At 39.8% G+C, this 14,604-nt stretch overlaps 1 protein-coding gene across 1 annotated transcript in view; it reads right to left on the bottom strand.

Annotated features, from left to right (window-relative positions):
• Nucleotides 1-14,604, bottom strand: part of col4a3 (collagen, type IV, alpha 3) — a gene marked incomplete in the record, with an annotated part of 31,896 nt that overhangs the window by 11,339 nt on the left and 5,953 nt on the right. The window contains 30 exon segments of the mRNA XM_035679662.1: nt 722-889; nt 988-1,101; nt 1,271-1,421; nt 1,767-1,861; nt 1,953-2,057; nt 2,576-2,668; nt 2,972-3,140; nt 3,323-3,511; nt 3,952-4,022; nt 4,242-4,337; nt 4,583-4,675; nt 4,910-5,074; nt 5,831-5,866; nt 6,141-6,222; nt 7,135-7,176; nt 7,401-7,454; nt 7,540-7,584; nt 7,751-7,813; nt 7,960-8,004; nt 8,171-8,245; nt 8,441-8,488; nt 9,101-9,136; nt 9,226-9,288; nt 9,471-9,545; nt 10,264-10,290; nt 11,511-11,564; nt 11,864-11,926; nt 12,035-12,079; nt 12,264-12,308; nt 13,018-13,107. Of these exon segments, the coding sequence (XP_035535555.1) occupies nt 722-889; nt 988-1,101; nt 1,271-1,421; nt 1,767-1,861; nt 1,953-2,057; nt 2,576-2,668; nt 2,972-3,140; nt 3,323-3,511; nt 3,952-4,022; nt 4,242-4,337; nt 4,583-4,675; nt 4,910-5,074; nt 5,831-5,866; nt 6,141-6,222; nt 7,135-7,176; nt 7,401-7,454; nt 7,540-7,584; nt 7,751-7,813; nt 7,960-8,004; nt 8,171-8,245; nt 8,441-8,488; nt 9,101-9,136; nt 9,226-9,288; nt 9,471-9,545; nt 10,264-10,290; nt 11,511-11,564; nt 11,864-11,926; nt 12,035-12,079; nt 12,264-12,308; nt 13,018-13,107 (2,497 nt within the window).

Raw genomic sequence — 14,604 nt, 5'->3', positions numbered from 1 at the left:
GATCAGCACTATTTGACAGTTTGATCTGAGTTTGGTGCGTTGAGCTGGACGGACTCACTGAGAATGAATGAGCTGTCAATCACAAGGTAGCCCCGCCCTAAAGCATACCCTGCTTTATGGTCTCACAATGACTATGCTAACATGCTGACATTTAGCAGGTACAAAGTTTACCTTGTTTGCCATCTTAGGTTAGCCAGTTAGCATGCTAACATTAGCTAATTAGCAGTAAACACAAAGTCCAGCTGAGGCTGATGGGTATTTCGTCATAAACCAAAGTACTGGACACTTAAAATGTGGACCTGATGATGGTGCTACATGAAAAGTCAAAAGATCGCCAAAGTTATCACAATTCATCCTGAGGGGATGTATGTCTGAACCTGGACCAAAGAGGTTAAAAGTGTGTGTTTTTCCACCAAATGGCTCTGATTCTTGAACCAGTTCCCTTCAGGATGCTAGTACGTTTGGCACTATCAAACCAAAGTTCCCACGGTTCCACCAGATTTGAGCAGAATCATTGTGATCAGGACTTGTACGATATGAAGGATATGACATGCACATTTTGGTTCCATAGGAAAACCTGCTTTTGCAGGTTGGGAGCCAATTTATTTTTGGTTAAAATGCTCAGAACAGTTCAAAACTAGCTGTGCGAACGGAGTGTTTCTGAACAGAAATGTTAGACATATATTGATCAGGAGGAGCAGGTGTTGGCACACTTCTTTACCGGGACTCCCAGGCTGCCCATTGTTCCCTCTCAGGCCCTTCAGTCCAACTTCTCCTACTAGTCCTGGAGGTCCATCAAACCCTGGAGCTCCATATGGCCCCAGAGTCCCCATGGATCCCACACCCTGCAGCCCAGGGTCACCCCGCACACCCTTTGGGCCCCGTGGACCTGCATGACAAGTAGGGAAATGGATTAAGGGATTTTCTGGGGAATCTTCATTGTTAGCTGTTTTACAGAGATTCTCTATAAGTTTGTAGAGCTGTTACCTGTGAATCCAATAATGCCAATCTGTCCCGGTGCTCCTGCAGGTCCAGTAGCTCCAGGTTCACACACTCCAACAGAACCAAGAGGACCACGTACTCCATCCAGACCACTGTCACCTAAGAGACACTCCAGTTCACTTTGTGTGTTTTCAAACCTGTGTCATTTGTCCAGTTGAATCGGTTTTCCGCCTTGGTAGTAGAATGATATTGAAAAACTGAACCAAGAGGAAAACCCAAGTTTACAGACTCCGACCGACTACTGTTCATCAGATCTTAAATGAGCTACCTTTGGCTCCTGGTGGTCCTTCTTGTCCTGAAGGTCCTGGGGATCCATCTGGTCCTTGGGGTCCGGGGTTTCCTTGGGGCCCCACAGAGCCATCTTCTCCCTGAGGGCCTGATTGACCCTGTCGACCAGGAAAACCGATACCCCTGTCCCCCTATAATCACAGAGACCAACAGCAAGACAGCAAAAGATGTTGTGAAGCGCCACATTCCTGTTCTTGAACCCAACTCTTCAAATACTTATGCTATAATAGCTAACAATATTCACTATACTAATTTATGTATTATGACAAACTGTGTACAGAGTGCGGGCAACAGGGTGCTGACTGCAGTTCATTGAACGGCCACTGGTGTCACTGTCAACAACAGTTTAATGACAGTTACATCTGATGTAATCTAATGCATAATGAGCATCTGTACACGGCAAGCAGAACCTAATTTCTCTGTGTCAAATCTGAACTTTCTTTACATTGAAAACTGTCTTTAAGAGTCAACGTTACCTTGGTCCCTGGCATCCCTGGGGGCCCTGATGGCCCTGCCCGTCCTTTGATACCAAAACTTGGCAAACCTGGAGCTCCTGGAACACCCTTGAGTCCTGGACAGGACAAAAACAGTGTAGTATTGTTAATTACCATCTTCAGTTCATTGAAACCTTCAGCTGACTGTTTGTTTTATTCAACGCTGACCTTTGACCCCTGGGAAGCCTGGAGGGCCCTGAACTGAAAATCCTGTATCTCCTCTTTCTCCCTTTGGACCAACATGCCCTGAATCGCCCGGAGGTCCTGCCACACCTGAGACCAGCAGAGACAACAGGTGAGTCAACAGGTAAACATACAGAGAGAGAGCTTCAGGCAGGGTCCCAAACACCTGCCAAATTTGGGTAGATTTTCTGTTTGGCTTTCCGCCACACTGTAATTTGTCCTCTGCTGTCTGTGTCAAAGTTCAACAATCACACATACTATGATCTGTTTTTACACCTGCCGCCGGCAGGAATGAGCTAATATTGGCCCCCATAAACCCTTCCTCCTACTCTCTAATTGAGGTTATTTCATAGATTTAAGAATATGCAACATGAAAGCACAACACTGAAATAAAGAAAGTCTTTAAATTCATCAAGGCCTCAAAATTAGGTAATAAAGCAGGCCAGATGATATGATTGCAAATAAATGAACATAAAGCAGTTGACACACAGAGAGGTTGGAGGTTGGAGATCCATCATTGTGGAAAACCATGATTTTATCAGTTGAGTTTGTAGTTTCGTTCACCTGTTTCAAAAATAAAGAAGATACAGTAGGTGGATCGGTCTCACCTTCAGGTCCGGGGTTTCCTGATAAACCTTTGGCCCCTTTATCTCCTGGATCTCCTACAGAGGTTTTGATTTCTCCTGGAGAACCTTTCTCCCCTGAATGAACAAACAGATTAGTTTTTATCAGTCTATAATTACAACCCATCTTTTCTTCAAATTAATAAATAAATAATTAGCTTGATAAAAGACCCCATATATGTCGACTCTGTTGTAACTAAGTTGTGATATCTATCATTATGTAGCTAACATCCAGTTGAAGTCGTTGGTTCCGAGTTCCACAATAAGGCAATGGGATTTTAGATTATTGCAGAAAATAAACTCTGTGGAGGACAAAGGATTTATGATACACCTAAAATAAATAAATGATAAGATGTGTTTGACCTCCTGCACTTCTCTCACCTGGTTTTCCAGAATCTCCTCTCTGTCCCTGGACTCCCAAGTTGCCTTTAGGTCCTGGAGGTCCTGGAGCCCCGATTCCAGGAGGTCCTGAAGGTCCCATCTGTCCTAACGGTCCTCTTGGACCAGTCTCACCGAACAGGCCCTGGTCACCTTTCTCTCCAAGAGGCCCCTGAGAGCAGTGTTAGAGACAAACAGCACATCATCATCTGCATATCAAGATATCCAACTACATGTTACAGGCAGAAAAGATCCTCTCTAGTCTCTGAGGCGGTCTGGACTGCCGTCTCCTGAGGTAACGTCTGTAATGATTTGGACCTATACAAATAAAATTGAATTGTATCTGATACTCACAGGGTTTCCTTTCTGTCCAGGAACACCTTTCGGTCCCCTAACACCTTGACGCCCATCCGTCCCCTCAAAACCTGGTGGTCCCGGCCCCCCTTGTCCCCCATCTTCACCCTTCTGCCCCAGCCTCTGCATGATCCCAGGGTCTCCAATCAGTCCTGGAGGCCCCATGAGGCCAGGGATACCAAAGGGTCCCTAACGACAGAACAGAGACAGCCTTGTAACAAACAATTAGACAACATCGTCTTAGAAGGAAGAGATGCACACCCCTAGTAATTTTGCTTTTTTAAAGATTTAAACACATGCAGCATCATTTACAATTACGCATTTTGCAGATGCTTTTGTCCAAAGTGACGTACAAATGAGGTATAATTCAAACCACAGTAGATCTAGTAGAAGAATTTGAGAGTAAGTGCTTCTTCTGTAAGTGCCTTACAAATGACGATTTCTTGTTTTAGATTTTCTAGACAGAGATAGAGGAATATTAGGTGATCGAGAAGTCTCGGAAGACATTTTTGAAGATGGAAAGGAGCTGACCGAATCACACTTTGCTGACTGAAAATTTGCGGCGAGATAAGGGAAGCATCACAAGAACCTGTGATAGGAGAGCTTAGGGAGGTGATCAGCGAGCTCACCTGTGGACCAGGTGGTCCTACGACCCCTTTGACCCCTTTGTAACCTTTGGGTCCTCGAAAACCAGGTGAACCTGTAAACAGAATGACATCGCAGCTGTCAGCTGGTCTGCTCACTGTGAACAGGTTTAAAGTTTCATTATTCTGTAATAATGGGACTTAGTCGTTTACAGCTAAAGTTAAGACAATTTGAGACAATTTGTAGGAAATTAAATAACTAAAAACTACAATAACAAACTACTTTTACACTGGTATGTAATGGATCTATATCAGGTGTCAGATGTGGTTCTTACCTGCCACCCCGTCTTCACCTGGCTCTCCTGGTTTACCTGGAGCTCCGGAGGGGCTGAAAACAATTTCACAGACCAAGCAAATGTCCCCCTTTTCACCTGTAAAACAATCAGCTGTATCAGTATAACTATCAGTTATGTAACCTATCTCTTAAATTAGCTCTGTCTAATGTCTGTGTTTAAATATGGTAAAACATTTCTTGATTATTATAGATCCTGTTGTAAAGAATGTGCTAATATCTTTCTTAAAAATCCCTTTCAAAACTTCCATTGGAAATCTGTTGTTTTAAACAATTGAGTGACACTCGAGGCCAGGTGACTCCCCATTCACCTCACCCACTCACCTGTCTTTCCGTTCTCCCCTCTTGTTCCAGGAAATCCTGTCTGTCCTTTTGGACCTTTAATTCCTGGAGGACCAATGCCTCCCTGCACAAAACCTGACAGACAGAAGACGAAAATATAATGAGACAGACTTGTAGTTGTTGGAAGGTGAATTTTTTTTGCTAAGCTAGCAGATTCCCCCTGCTAAGCTATGCTAGCCACATGATCACAACCAAACAGACATCTTCTCAAGAGTGTGACTGACTGTAGATCAGAGACCTGTAGAGACTTCCAAAACCACAAAACCTTCTCAAGACCTTGACAGAGAAACACAGGAGACAGAACATTACCTGGTATTCCCGGTTCTCCTGGTTCTCCTTCAGGTCCAGGACTTCCTGGGACTCCATCCAGTCCTTGAGGACCAACGATCATAGGTCCTGGGTCTCCTGGATTTCCTTTGGCTCCAGTTGAGCCAGGCGGCCCCGGAGGGCCCGGTGGACCAGCGTAAACCACACCTTAAAAGAAGAAGAACAGACAGTCATTACAGCCCTGACGTCTGGAGGGAGACAGTTTCAAGTTCACTTATTACTCAAAATGTATATTTTTTGGGGTGATCAGACCCAAATTAATCCACTAATGGGTCCTGGGTCAAAATATTAAGCCTCCAACATACAAAACAGAACAAGTATTTTTGCACTGGGGCACTAATCTGCCTCAGGTTGACTGTGCGTCAGTTAGTTTGAGGTTTCCCATTGGGTTTAATAAATACATAAATAAATAAATAAATAAATAAATAACATCCCAAACATCAGGAGATTCCGTCCTGGAACATAAATTTGTTCCAACAGATCCAACATATTAAAGATTATTATTTGGTCAAATAACAATTATTTAGAATAATTTCTGTATTCTGTAAGGAGAAAATGGTTGATTTTGCTGTTATTATTATTTTTACACATACAGTGTCAACATAACAAAACATTTAAAATGTTAATCTATCAAAATTAGATTTCTCTGTTAAAGGTATATTATTATTACTGTTAAAGATTATTAATTAATCAAATAATCAAACAGTGAACAGCACAGACAACATTGTCATCAGTAGAAGTGAACAGTATAAGCAACAAAGAATATAACAGAATATACAAACACAAAAATTTATGACAGTAAACACATCCACCCGGATTTATCTGACTAAATACTGTGTGATCTGAATATTCTTATTCATTATTGATTGTTATTTGACCATTGACCCATCAACAACATAATACCTGGTTCGCCTGGCAGTCCTGGAAAACCAATAAGTCCTGAAAGCAAGCAGAGAAGAAGAAGAATATTACTGTCCATCCATCCATTGGCTAAACCCGCTCATCAATAAAAACACTTAATTTCATACACAATTTATCCTGAATTCTATCTCTGCAGGGTTTAAGATAAAATGGATAAGTCACGATCCTGCGTAAAGGCGGACTCCACCACTAACAATGAAAACTACACACAAATAAAACATCCGACCATTAACAAGAAATAAATCTGAACCTGTAAAGTTTTTTTAATCCTTCATGTTTATCTCTGGACTACCTTGTTCTCCGGGGAGTCCGCGGGATCCAGGGGACCCGGGGACACCGTGCTGGCCCTTCAGGAATCTATGATTCCAGACCGTCTGATAAAAACACACAAACACGTACACTGTAAAAAAAATCTCTACATTTACAGGATTTCTTGACAGATTTTTTGTATTTTTTAAATACATATAAATAAATATCTACATATATAGATATATATTGTAAAATAACGTGAAAAATCTGTAACTGTAAAAAATCTATTAAAATTGCTGCTTATTATTGTATTATATTATTAATGTTTATTTAATAGATTTAATGGTTCAATTCAAGTTTAATACTGTAAAAACATTTCTAAAATGATGAAATAGTTTTGACATTAACAGTAGAATATATTAGTTTGTTAACTGACAGATATCTTGTATAATGATGGAAGTTGAATAAATGTTTGTTACAGTGTATAAGCATTGGGTAAATTGTCCATATCAGTTTTATCAGTCTGGTAACAGCAATAATTACTGTAATTTCACACATAATGACTTTTATTACAGTTCTATAACTTTTAACATTCAGATTAAAATAAGAAAAATCAAATAATAACAGCACTCTGCTGTAAATGTAAGCCTAATTATTTGTATTATAGCAGATTTCACCTGTATTTATAGATCATTGCATTGTTTTTACAGTGTAAATAACTTAAATTAAACATAGAACAACAAAATATATTTTATGTCAAATTAAAGCTAAAAACTGTATTTTTATTCTAAAAAATGATTACAGATTTTTACCAGTTCACCTCAAATCTGCTCAGAAAAGTAAAAAAAAGATGTTAATGATTTATTATGAAGCCTGTAATTTGTAAGGTTTTGTTTAATAGTGTATCCGTGGCGTCGAATTTAGATGTAAACAATGAAACAGGAAGTATTGGGTATTTGTATTTCAGCACTTATTTTGGTAGAATGGGCCTTCCTTCCTGTTTTACTGCGCAGAGAAAGAAAATAATCCAAACTTACCTCTCCTGGAAGACCTGGAAAACCACGATCCCCTCTCTCCCCCTAAAAACACACACATCATAGAGACTGTGACACAGTACTGAGTGAACTACTGCAGTAACACTTCCTTTACTACTGCAGTAACACTTCCTTTACTACTGCAGTAATACTTCCTTTATTACTGCAGTAACACTTCCTTTACTACTGCAGTAACACTTCCTTTATTACTGCAGTAATACTTCCTTTATTACTGCAGTAATACTTCCTGTACCTCAAACAGTACTCACCTTTGCTCCATCGATACCTGGAGGACCGAGGAACCCACGATCCCCCGGGTTTCCCTGCAGACACACAGCGGGAGTTATTTCCAGAAAGTAGATTGTTTATATTAGCAAGGTTAGCTTTCCTGTTAGTTTAGCATGTTACCTGTTGGCCCAGCTCTCCTGGGAGTCCATCCTTCCCGGGTTTACCCTGAAACACAGAAACCAATCATGTCAGACCGGGTTTACACCTGTTCAGGTTTCTGATCAGGTAAATAGATCAGGTAAATAGAACGGTAACAATAAAAACAATATTCAGATCAATAACTCTCTGTTGATCCATGCTATTGTTAATTAGCACTCTCTCTCTCTCTTACTTCTGAGCCCAGATCACCTCGCTCGCCCTTCGCTCCTTTAACCCCCAGTTTCCCTGCCACGCCCTGGAGGACAAAACAAATGCACAACGGTCAACAATCAAACATTTCAAATAATATTTCATATATTAAATATCAGGGTTTTTCGTTGCTGTAGACAGACAGACAGACAGACAGACAGGTTTTCAGTCTGTGAGATGGCTTCCACTTACAGGATATCCACGACAACCTTTCTGTCCGACTTCACCTGGTTCTCCCTGAAATATAACAAGACAAAACATCAGTGCAGAGAGACAGACAGACAGCCACAGACACAGACAGACAGACAGACAGACAGACAGCCACAGACACAGACAGCTACAGACAGACAGACACACACACACACATACACACAGAGAGAGACAGACAGACAGACACACAGACCTTCAGTTCTTTGGGTCCTGTAGCGTACAGTTTGATTCCTTTCTGTCCAGGAATCCCTGGCGGACCGCGATCACCCTGAAAACCAAACACAGCTGATGGTAATGATGATGATGATGATGATGATGATGGTGGTGGTGGTGATGAAGATAGCGATGGCGTTTCATTAGGTATAATTGTTTACTGATGTTGTCCGTCTTATATCACAGGTGATTTGACTTTATAACCTGTGAATTGGCATTAGCATTAGCATTAGCATTATTATCAGCTCACCCTTTGACCTCGGGGACCCGGGATCACTGGACTAGGACCTTCTTGACCCTGAAACAAAAACACAACATCATCAGCACCGAACAATCGTAGTCCTCAAAGTCCAGAAAAGATATTTCCCCATCTTGTGCGAACAAGTCCTAAGCCCCGCCCCTTTCTGGTTGTTAGTAATGTGTTTTGTTTTGTTATATGTGTGTGGTTGTCATTCTTTTTTTTAAAGCTACCTAGATACCTAGCAGTAGATAACTTAGCTAGTTAGCTGGCGTTTGGTTAACATTACCTAACTGAAGATGTGACTCTTTTAACAATCTTCAAAATGTGGTACCAAATTAGTGATAATTGCTATTAGCTTGTTAGCTAGTGTTTCTTAGTAGGTTTTATTTTGTTTGTTTTGTTTGTCTTTTTCATTTTGTTATATGCGTGTGGTTATAAATAAAGTTTTTTCAAAGCTAGCGCTGTAGCTAGCATTTTGCTTCATTAAGATTTATTTTATCTTTTTAACTATCTTCAAAATGTGGTTGTTTTTTCAACATAGATTAGCCTAGCATATCTAAGTACAGTAAGTTGACCGAGGCTAGCTCAACTGTTATTGGAGCACATAGCAAAAAGGAGCAGGACTTAGAAAGGGTAAAAAAAAAATCCCAGATCAGTTAGCGTACTAACCTTCTCTCCTGGTAACCCCGGCAACCCTGGACGTCCCTGAATTAAAAAAAAAACAGCTTATGAACTGTTGATTGAACCATTGATCACTGAAAACATTTAAATAAAGTTTTAGATCTCAAGCATACAGGAAGTCCGAAGGATCCTATTGGTCCTGGCAGGCCTGGTTCACCTGGATCTCCAGTCAGCCCCTGCAACACAAACAGACAGTCAGTCTGTGTTCATTCATGGACTGATCAAGTGTTAATTATATCAATCACATCTCCAAAAATATGGCAGTAAATCTCAGGAGTAAATTTAGAGACACAATAACAGCTTCTAGAGGAAACGTCTGGATCGAATTCTCCACCAACACTGCTGGGTTACAACTGACATTTTCTCCATCCAGTCCTTGTGGTCCTGTCACTCCAATAATTTCCTGAGGGACGGGAAAGACGAACGAGTCTCCCTGAAACCAGAAATAGACACTTAGAAACAACAAGCCTTTAAAGGTTATGTATGAGATTATAAACATTAATATATCTGTTATAAAGACACAGAGTCACATGGTGTCTCTCCTGTGTTGTATCGCAGCCTCTCTGTGGTTTGTTTCCATAGCCGTTCTGCTCCGACTGAAACTGCTGTTTCTACGTCAATACGTTGGTGAATTAAGTATTTATTTCCACCAAACCAGAGTTGGCGATTGTTGGAAACACTAAAAGAGACGGTTTTATTCTGTTTCTGTCCACTTTTGTGTGTTAGCCTATATCTTAGGTAAAATTACTGGTTTTGTCAGTGGAGTCTGGTGGGTCGTAGCGCCCATTATTTTGGTCTGAGATGCTGGTGTATTACCTTTAAAGAAACAGAAACAGACGTGTTGCATGTCAGCCCTCACCTCCCCAAATTTCTTGTCACCTCTCTACTATCTCCCACACGATAAAGACAAAAATGTATCCATTTTGTTCTCAATATAAATTGCAGCTATAAATATTTACTAATATTCAACACAGTAACACTGTACTTTGAAGCTGTACAGTTTCAGCTGTTAGCTCGGATATTAACTCCATGTGTGGTTCAAGTAAAACAAAAAAAAGTTTTTATTTATTTTACAAAAAAGTAAAAAAGACTAGAATTGGAGATAGATGGTTTTATGACAGTGACAGTATGTGAATGTGTTCAGGTCTTACCATTTCACCTCGCAGTCCTGGTTCACCCTGAAACACAGAACACAGTTAGCTTTAGTTCTCTGAGCTAATTAGCCTAGCTTAGCTTCAGCCTGCAGCGATTAACCTCTTCAACTTCACGAAGTCGGCGACGTCTTTGGCCTACGTTACTGATGTCTTTTAGAAGCTGTATCGGCTAGTTGTCATGCTTGTTTTTCGGGGCTAAATTACGCTCCAGTAAAGCTAAATTTAGATGAGTGAAAAACTGGCATGGTCTTCAAAAGGGTCCTTTGACCTCTGACCTCAAGATATTCATGTGTTATGATGATCGTCCCCATATTAGCCATTTCATTACAGTGAGAATCTTGTTTTTTTGAAAGGTTTTGACAATAAGGGGGTTTCTGAGCAACCATTCCTAAGTCTCAACTTCCTCTTCTGCTTGTTGAAAAGACAATGACATTTTGAAGATGGTTAAAAGATAAATATAATATATCATTTGCAAGTTAGCTAGTATTTCGCTAACATTAGCTTTCAGATATGACTAGTAAGCTAACAATTGATGTAGATTAGGGAGTATTTTGCTAACTAGCTAACTTAAGATGTGACTATACGTGTGTGTGTCTCTTTTGTTTTTAACCTCTCCAAAATGTGGATGTCTTTCTAACATAGATTAGCCTAGCACATAGTTTATCCAAGTACAGGAAACGAGGAGGTTGACCGAGGCTTGTTTAACTGTTATTGGAGCACAGAGCAAAAAGGGGCGGGACTTAGGAAGGGTCAATTTCCTGAACAGAAGTGCTTGTAATCCAATTGCCAAAAATTGCAATACTTACTGAAATCTCCAAATGTCAAAAGTTGTTGATACCAAATTACAGAATTAGTTTTTTTATGGTATTCCACAGATTTTTGTGTCTTAATGTGGTATTTTGGACGGACCCATTTTTGAGTGGTCAAAAACTGTTAGATTTTGAACCCAAATCTGTGTAAAAATGATATCGACCCAAAGGTGTCTGGAACAACTTTTGAGACATAACTGAGCATGGGATGACCATCATATACTTCAGCTATAATGTTATACACGCTAAACCTGTATAACATATTTTTGACTAGAAACAGTTGACATACAGAGTTGAGCTGCCTCTTAATTAAATCTCAAGGTTCCCAGCTTTCTGATGATACCTGACCCGTTTTCACCAAATGACTGACAGGTTCTACAGGAAGTCCTCACGGCATTCCATCACTGCTTTGTACAGGAAGTAGGCAGGACTTACTGGAAAGCCGGCAGGTCCTGAAGGCCCGGGGTACCCTGGTTGACCAACATCCCCCTGGAAGACAACAATCAATACATCAATCACTGTAATGTTGTGATGTTGGGTCAAAGGTAAAAACAGCCATGGAAATCCTGGTTATGTCATCTTGCCTGATAGTCCTGTTGTTGTATTTCAACCTCTGATGTCTTTACTTACCTCAATAATCACGTTGTAATAAACAGAGCTTTCAGTTTCATTTCATTGTCTGCAAAACTTACTACTGGTGTACCCCAGGGCACAATTCTGCCCTCTCTCCTGCGACAAACTGCCTTTATTAAAATATGATGATCCCGTGCGCAGGTAATCATCTCTACCTTTGTCCCGTTGCATCCTGGGAGTCCTAGTTGGCCTATGGGTCCTTCGTGTCCGGGGAGTCCCTGAGAAAGCGCAGAAAATGTTTTCATAAAATGATTAAACACAATCTAAATTATCTCTATGCTTTGAATTCTCGTTATGTTCTCTGAATGTTAAAAAAATTTTCTAACCGGCAATCCTGGAGGTCCTGGGAAACCTGGTTTTCCTGGATGACCCTGGAGAAGACATTGAGATAAACTGATGTTTACCTTTATATAACAGATCCTTCACTCATTTAATCTGTATTTACTTCACAAAGATATCACATTTGTCAGGATGAATTTGATAAATGTGACTAAAATGATGCTCAAGTCACAGATATTAATGATTCTTCATCATCATCATCATCATCAGTCATACCCGAGAGCCTTTCAGTCCTGGACCTCCTGCTGGTCCCTGGTTACCCTGTGGACAAAAAACAACAAGGAGAGGTTAAAATAGGTTTGTCTCTGTAGGGATCCTTTCCATAATGCTGTGAGACACTGAAAATAACAACCTGAGTCTGTCAGTGGCAGAAACAACTACTGTTAGTGGACGCACTTTGATGGCACCAAGGATCATGATGTTAATTTAAGTTGCAACCATTGCAGCCCTTTTCAGATCATTTCTCATCCAACTCTGTGAAACCAGAGTTGGTGATTGTTGAAACAGTGAAAAGACTAACAAAAAACATCTAATCTGATAGTCATATACAGCACTTTAAACACCTTTTATGATAATAATATTCACCTTTTATGATAATAATATTTACACCTCTGATAGAAAATCAATAAATACTGTAAATCATCTTTAAAGTCATTGTGTATCTGGAAACAAATAAAAACCTTTCTCTAAATAAGACGGCAGTACAACCGATGTTTGAAACGTTAAAAATAAAATTGAGATAATTGGATTTAGCAAAATTTCAGTAGATAAATGTAAAGTCACATGATTGAGTTTGTAATTAAAACTGAGATATCAATCAGGCAGACAAAATATCATAACTTCAGAGTCTTTTGGTAACGTGTTTTCAAAATAAAGAGAGGACCGAGGATAGAACCCTGAGGAACTCCACCGTCTGTTTAAACAATAATAATAACCTCTTATTAACATTAGTATACAAATGTAATGTTACCTTTTCTCCAGATGAGCCCTGGTGGCCTTCGACGCCAGGGTAACCAATCACTCCAGGAAGTCCGTCGTATCCAGGGTAACCTGATTCACCCTGCAGAGGTCGAAAACACAGGTAGATCTCATGAGGTGTATAACAGATCCCGGGTCGGCTCAACGATTGATAATTTGGTAAACAGAAGTTATCAAGAGTCCTGAGATAACTTCTGTTATGAATTGGTGCCATACAAATAAAATTGAACTGAATTGAATTAAACTGAGGTGAAATACAGGTAACTCAGGTGATGTCAGGTATAGAACTGATCCTGGCACAGTTCACCTGCTGCCCACACAACAACTAAGGTAAAATCAGGTGTACGTTTCCTGGCTGTGGTCCAGGTGCATTGAGGTTCCTGAGCGAACAGAAGGACGTTTCATGTTCAGCAGAGAGGAACCAGCTTTTATTCTCCTGATGAACACACCTGAGATCACAGAGTTCACTCCTGGGTGGTCTCAGCTACAGAGACACAAAGACTTCCACTGCAGCTGAACTCAAATCTCCTCCTTTTTATCTTTGGTATTTATAGAACTGATTCCTGTTTATGTATTATTTATTATTATTTTATCATATTATTGCATTATTTAGTAAGTTGTACCAGAATAAATGATGATATTGATTTCTCTCCAGCCGCTGGAAGATTGCGTAAAGTTCATTTTCATTTGTGCTTTTGGCCTAACGTTGCTTCAGTCCTATTTGTGAAGCACGCTGGGCAGCAGCTTTGCACAAAATGTTCTGTAGAAGTAAATATTAGAAAAAACATTACATTACATTGCTGTAATATAATGTATTTACTGCAAATAGTGCATATATTATTCTTTTTATTGTATTTATTCTATTTTATTCTATTTTCTTTATTCTTCTCCTGTGCTGCTGTGTCAATTTGAATTCCCTACTAAAAGTATTATTATATTATTAATATTCACCAGAGCCAATACCAGTAATATAAAAAACTAGGAGGAAATTCAGTCAGGTCTCAGTAATCACCCATTAAACCCTCATAACACCACAACAAACTTTTTATCTACATTTCATTTTTCAAAAGCAGAATGTAAAAACAAAATAAAATAAAAATGACATGTAGAAAAGAGTTACACCTCCTGCCATATAGCTAATAAACAGCAGTCACTGACCCACATTAGATCTAAATGGACCCACATAAAATTGTTGTAGACCCACATCAGACCATAGTCCAATCATCAAATGGATTCTGCAGTGACAGCAGGTCTCCACTGGAGGGCAGCAGAGTGTAAACAGAGACTGATCCAGGATCAGTGAGGTCTAAACCTTCAGGATGATGTCACTGGGGTTCCACAAAAAACCCAACTGCATAGATAGATAGATAGATAGAAATTAAACAGAAAATATTAAACAATTTTTCATTTCTTTTTGCATGGTTGTCAATCTGCACTGGGAAGTCTTTCTGTCACTGTGATGGGTCAAAGTCAAAAGTGGAGGATCTCAATCTGATCAATTATCTTATCTATCTATCTATTACTATCTTATCTATCATATCTATCTATCACTATCTATCTATCTATGCATGGGTTTTTT

The sequence above is a fragment of the Morone saxatilis genome, unplaced genomic scaffold (assembly GCF_004916995.1).
Source record: "Morone saxatilis isolate NCDOM2014 unplaced genomic scaffold, NCSU_SB_2.0 Contig8, whole genome shotgun sequence".
NCBI classification, from domain to species: Eukaryota; Metazoa; Chordata; class Actinopteri; family Moronidae; genus Morone; species Morone saxatilis.
This window is presented reverse-complemented; position numbering and strand designations above follow the sequence as displayed.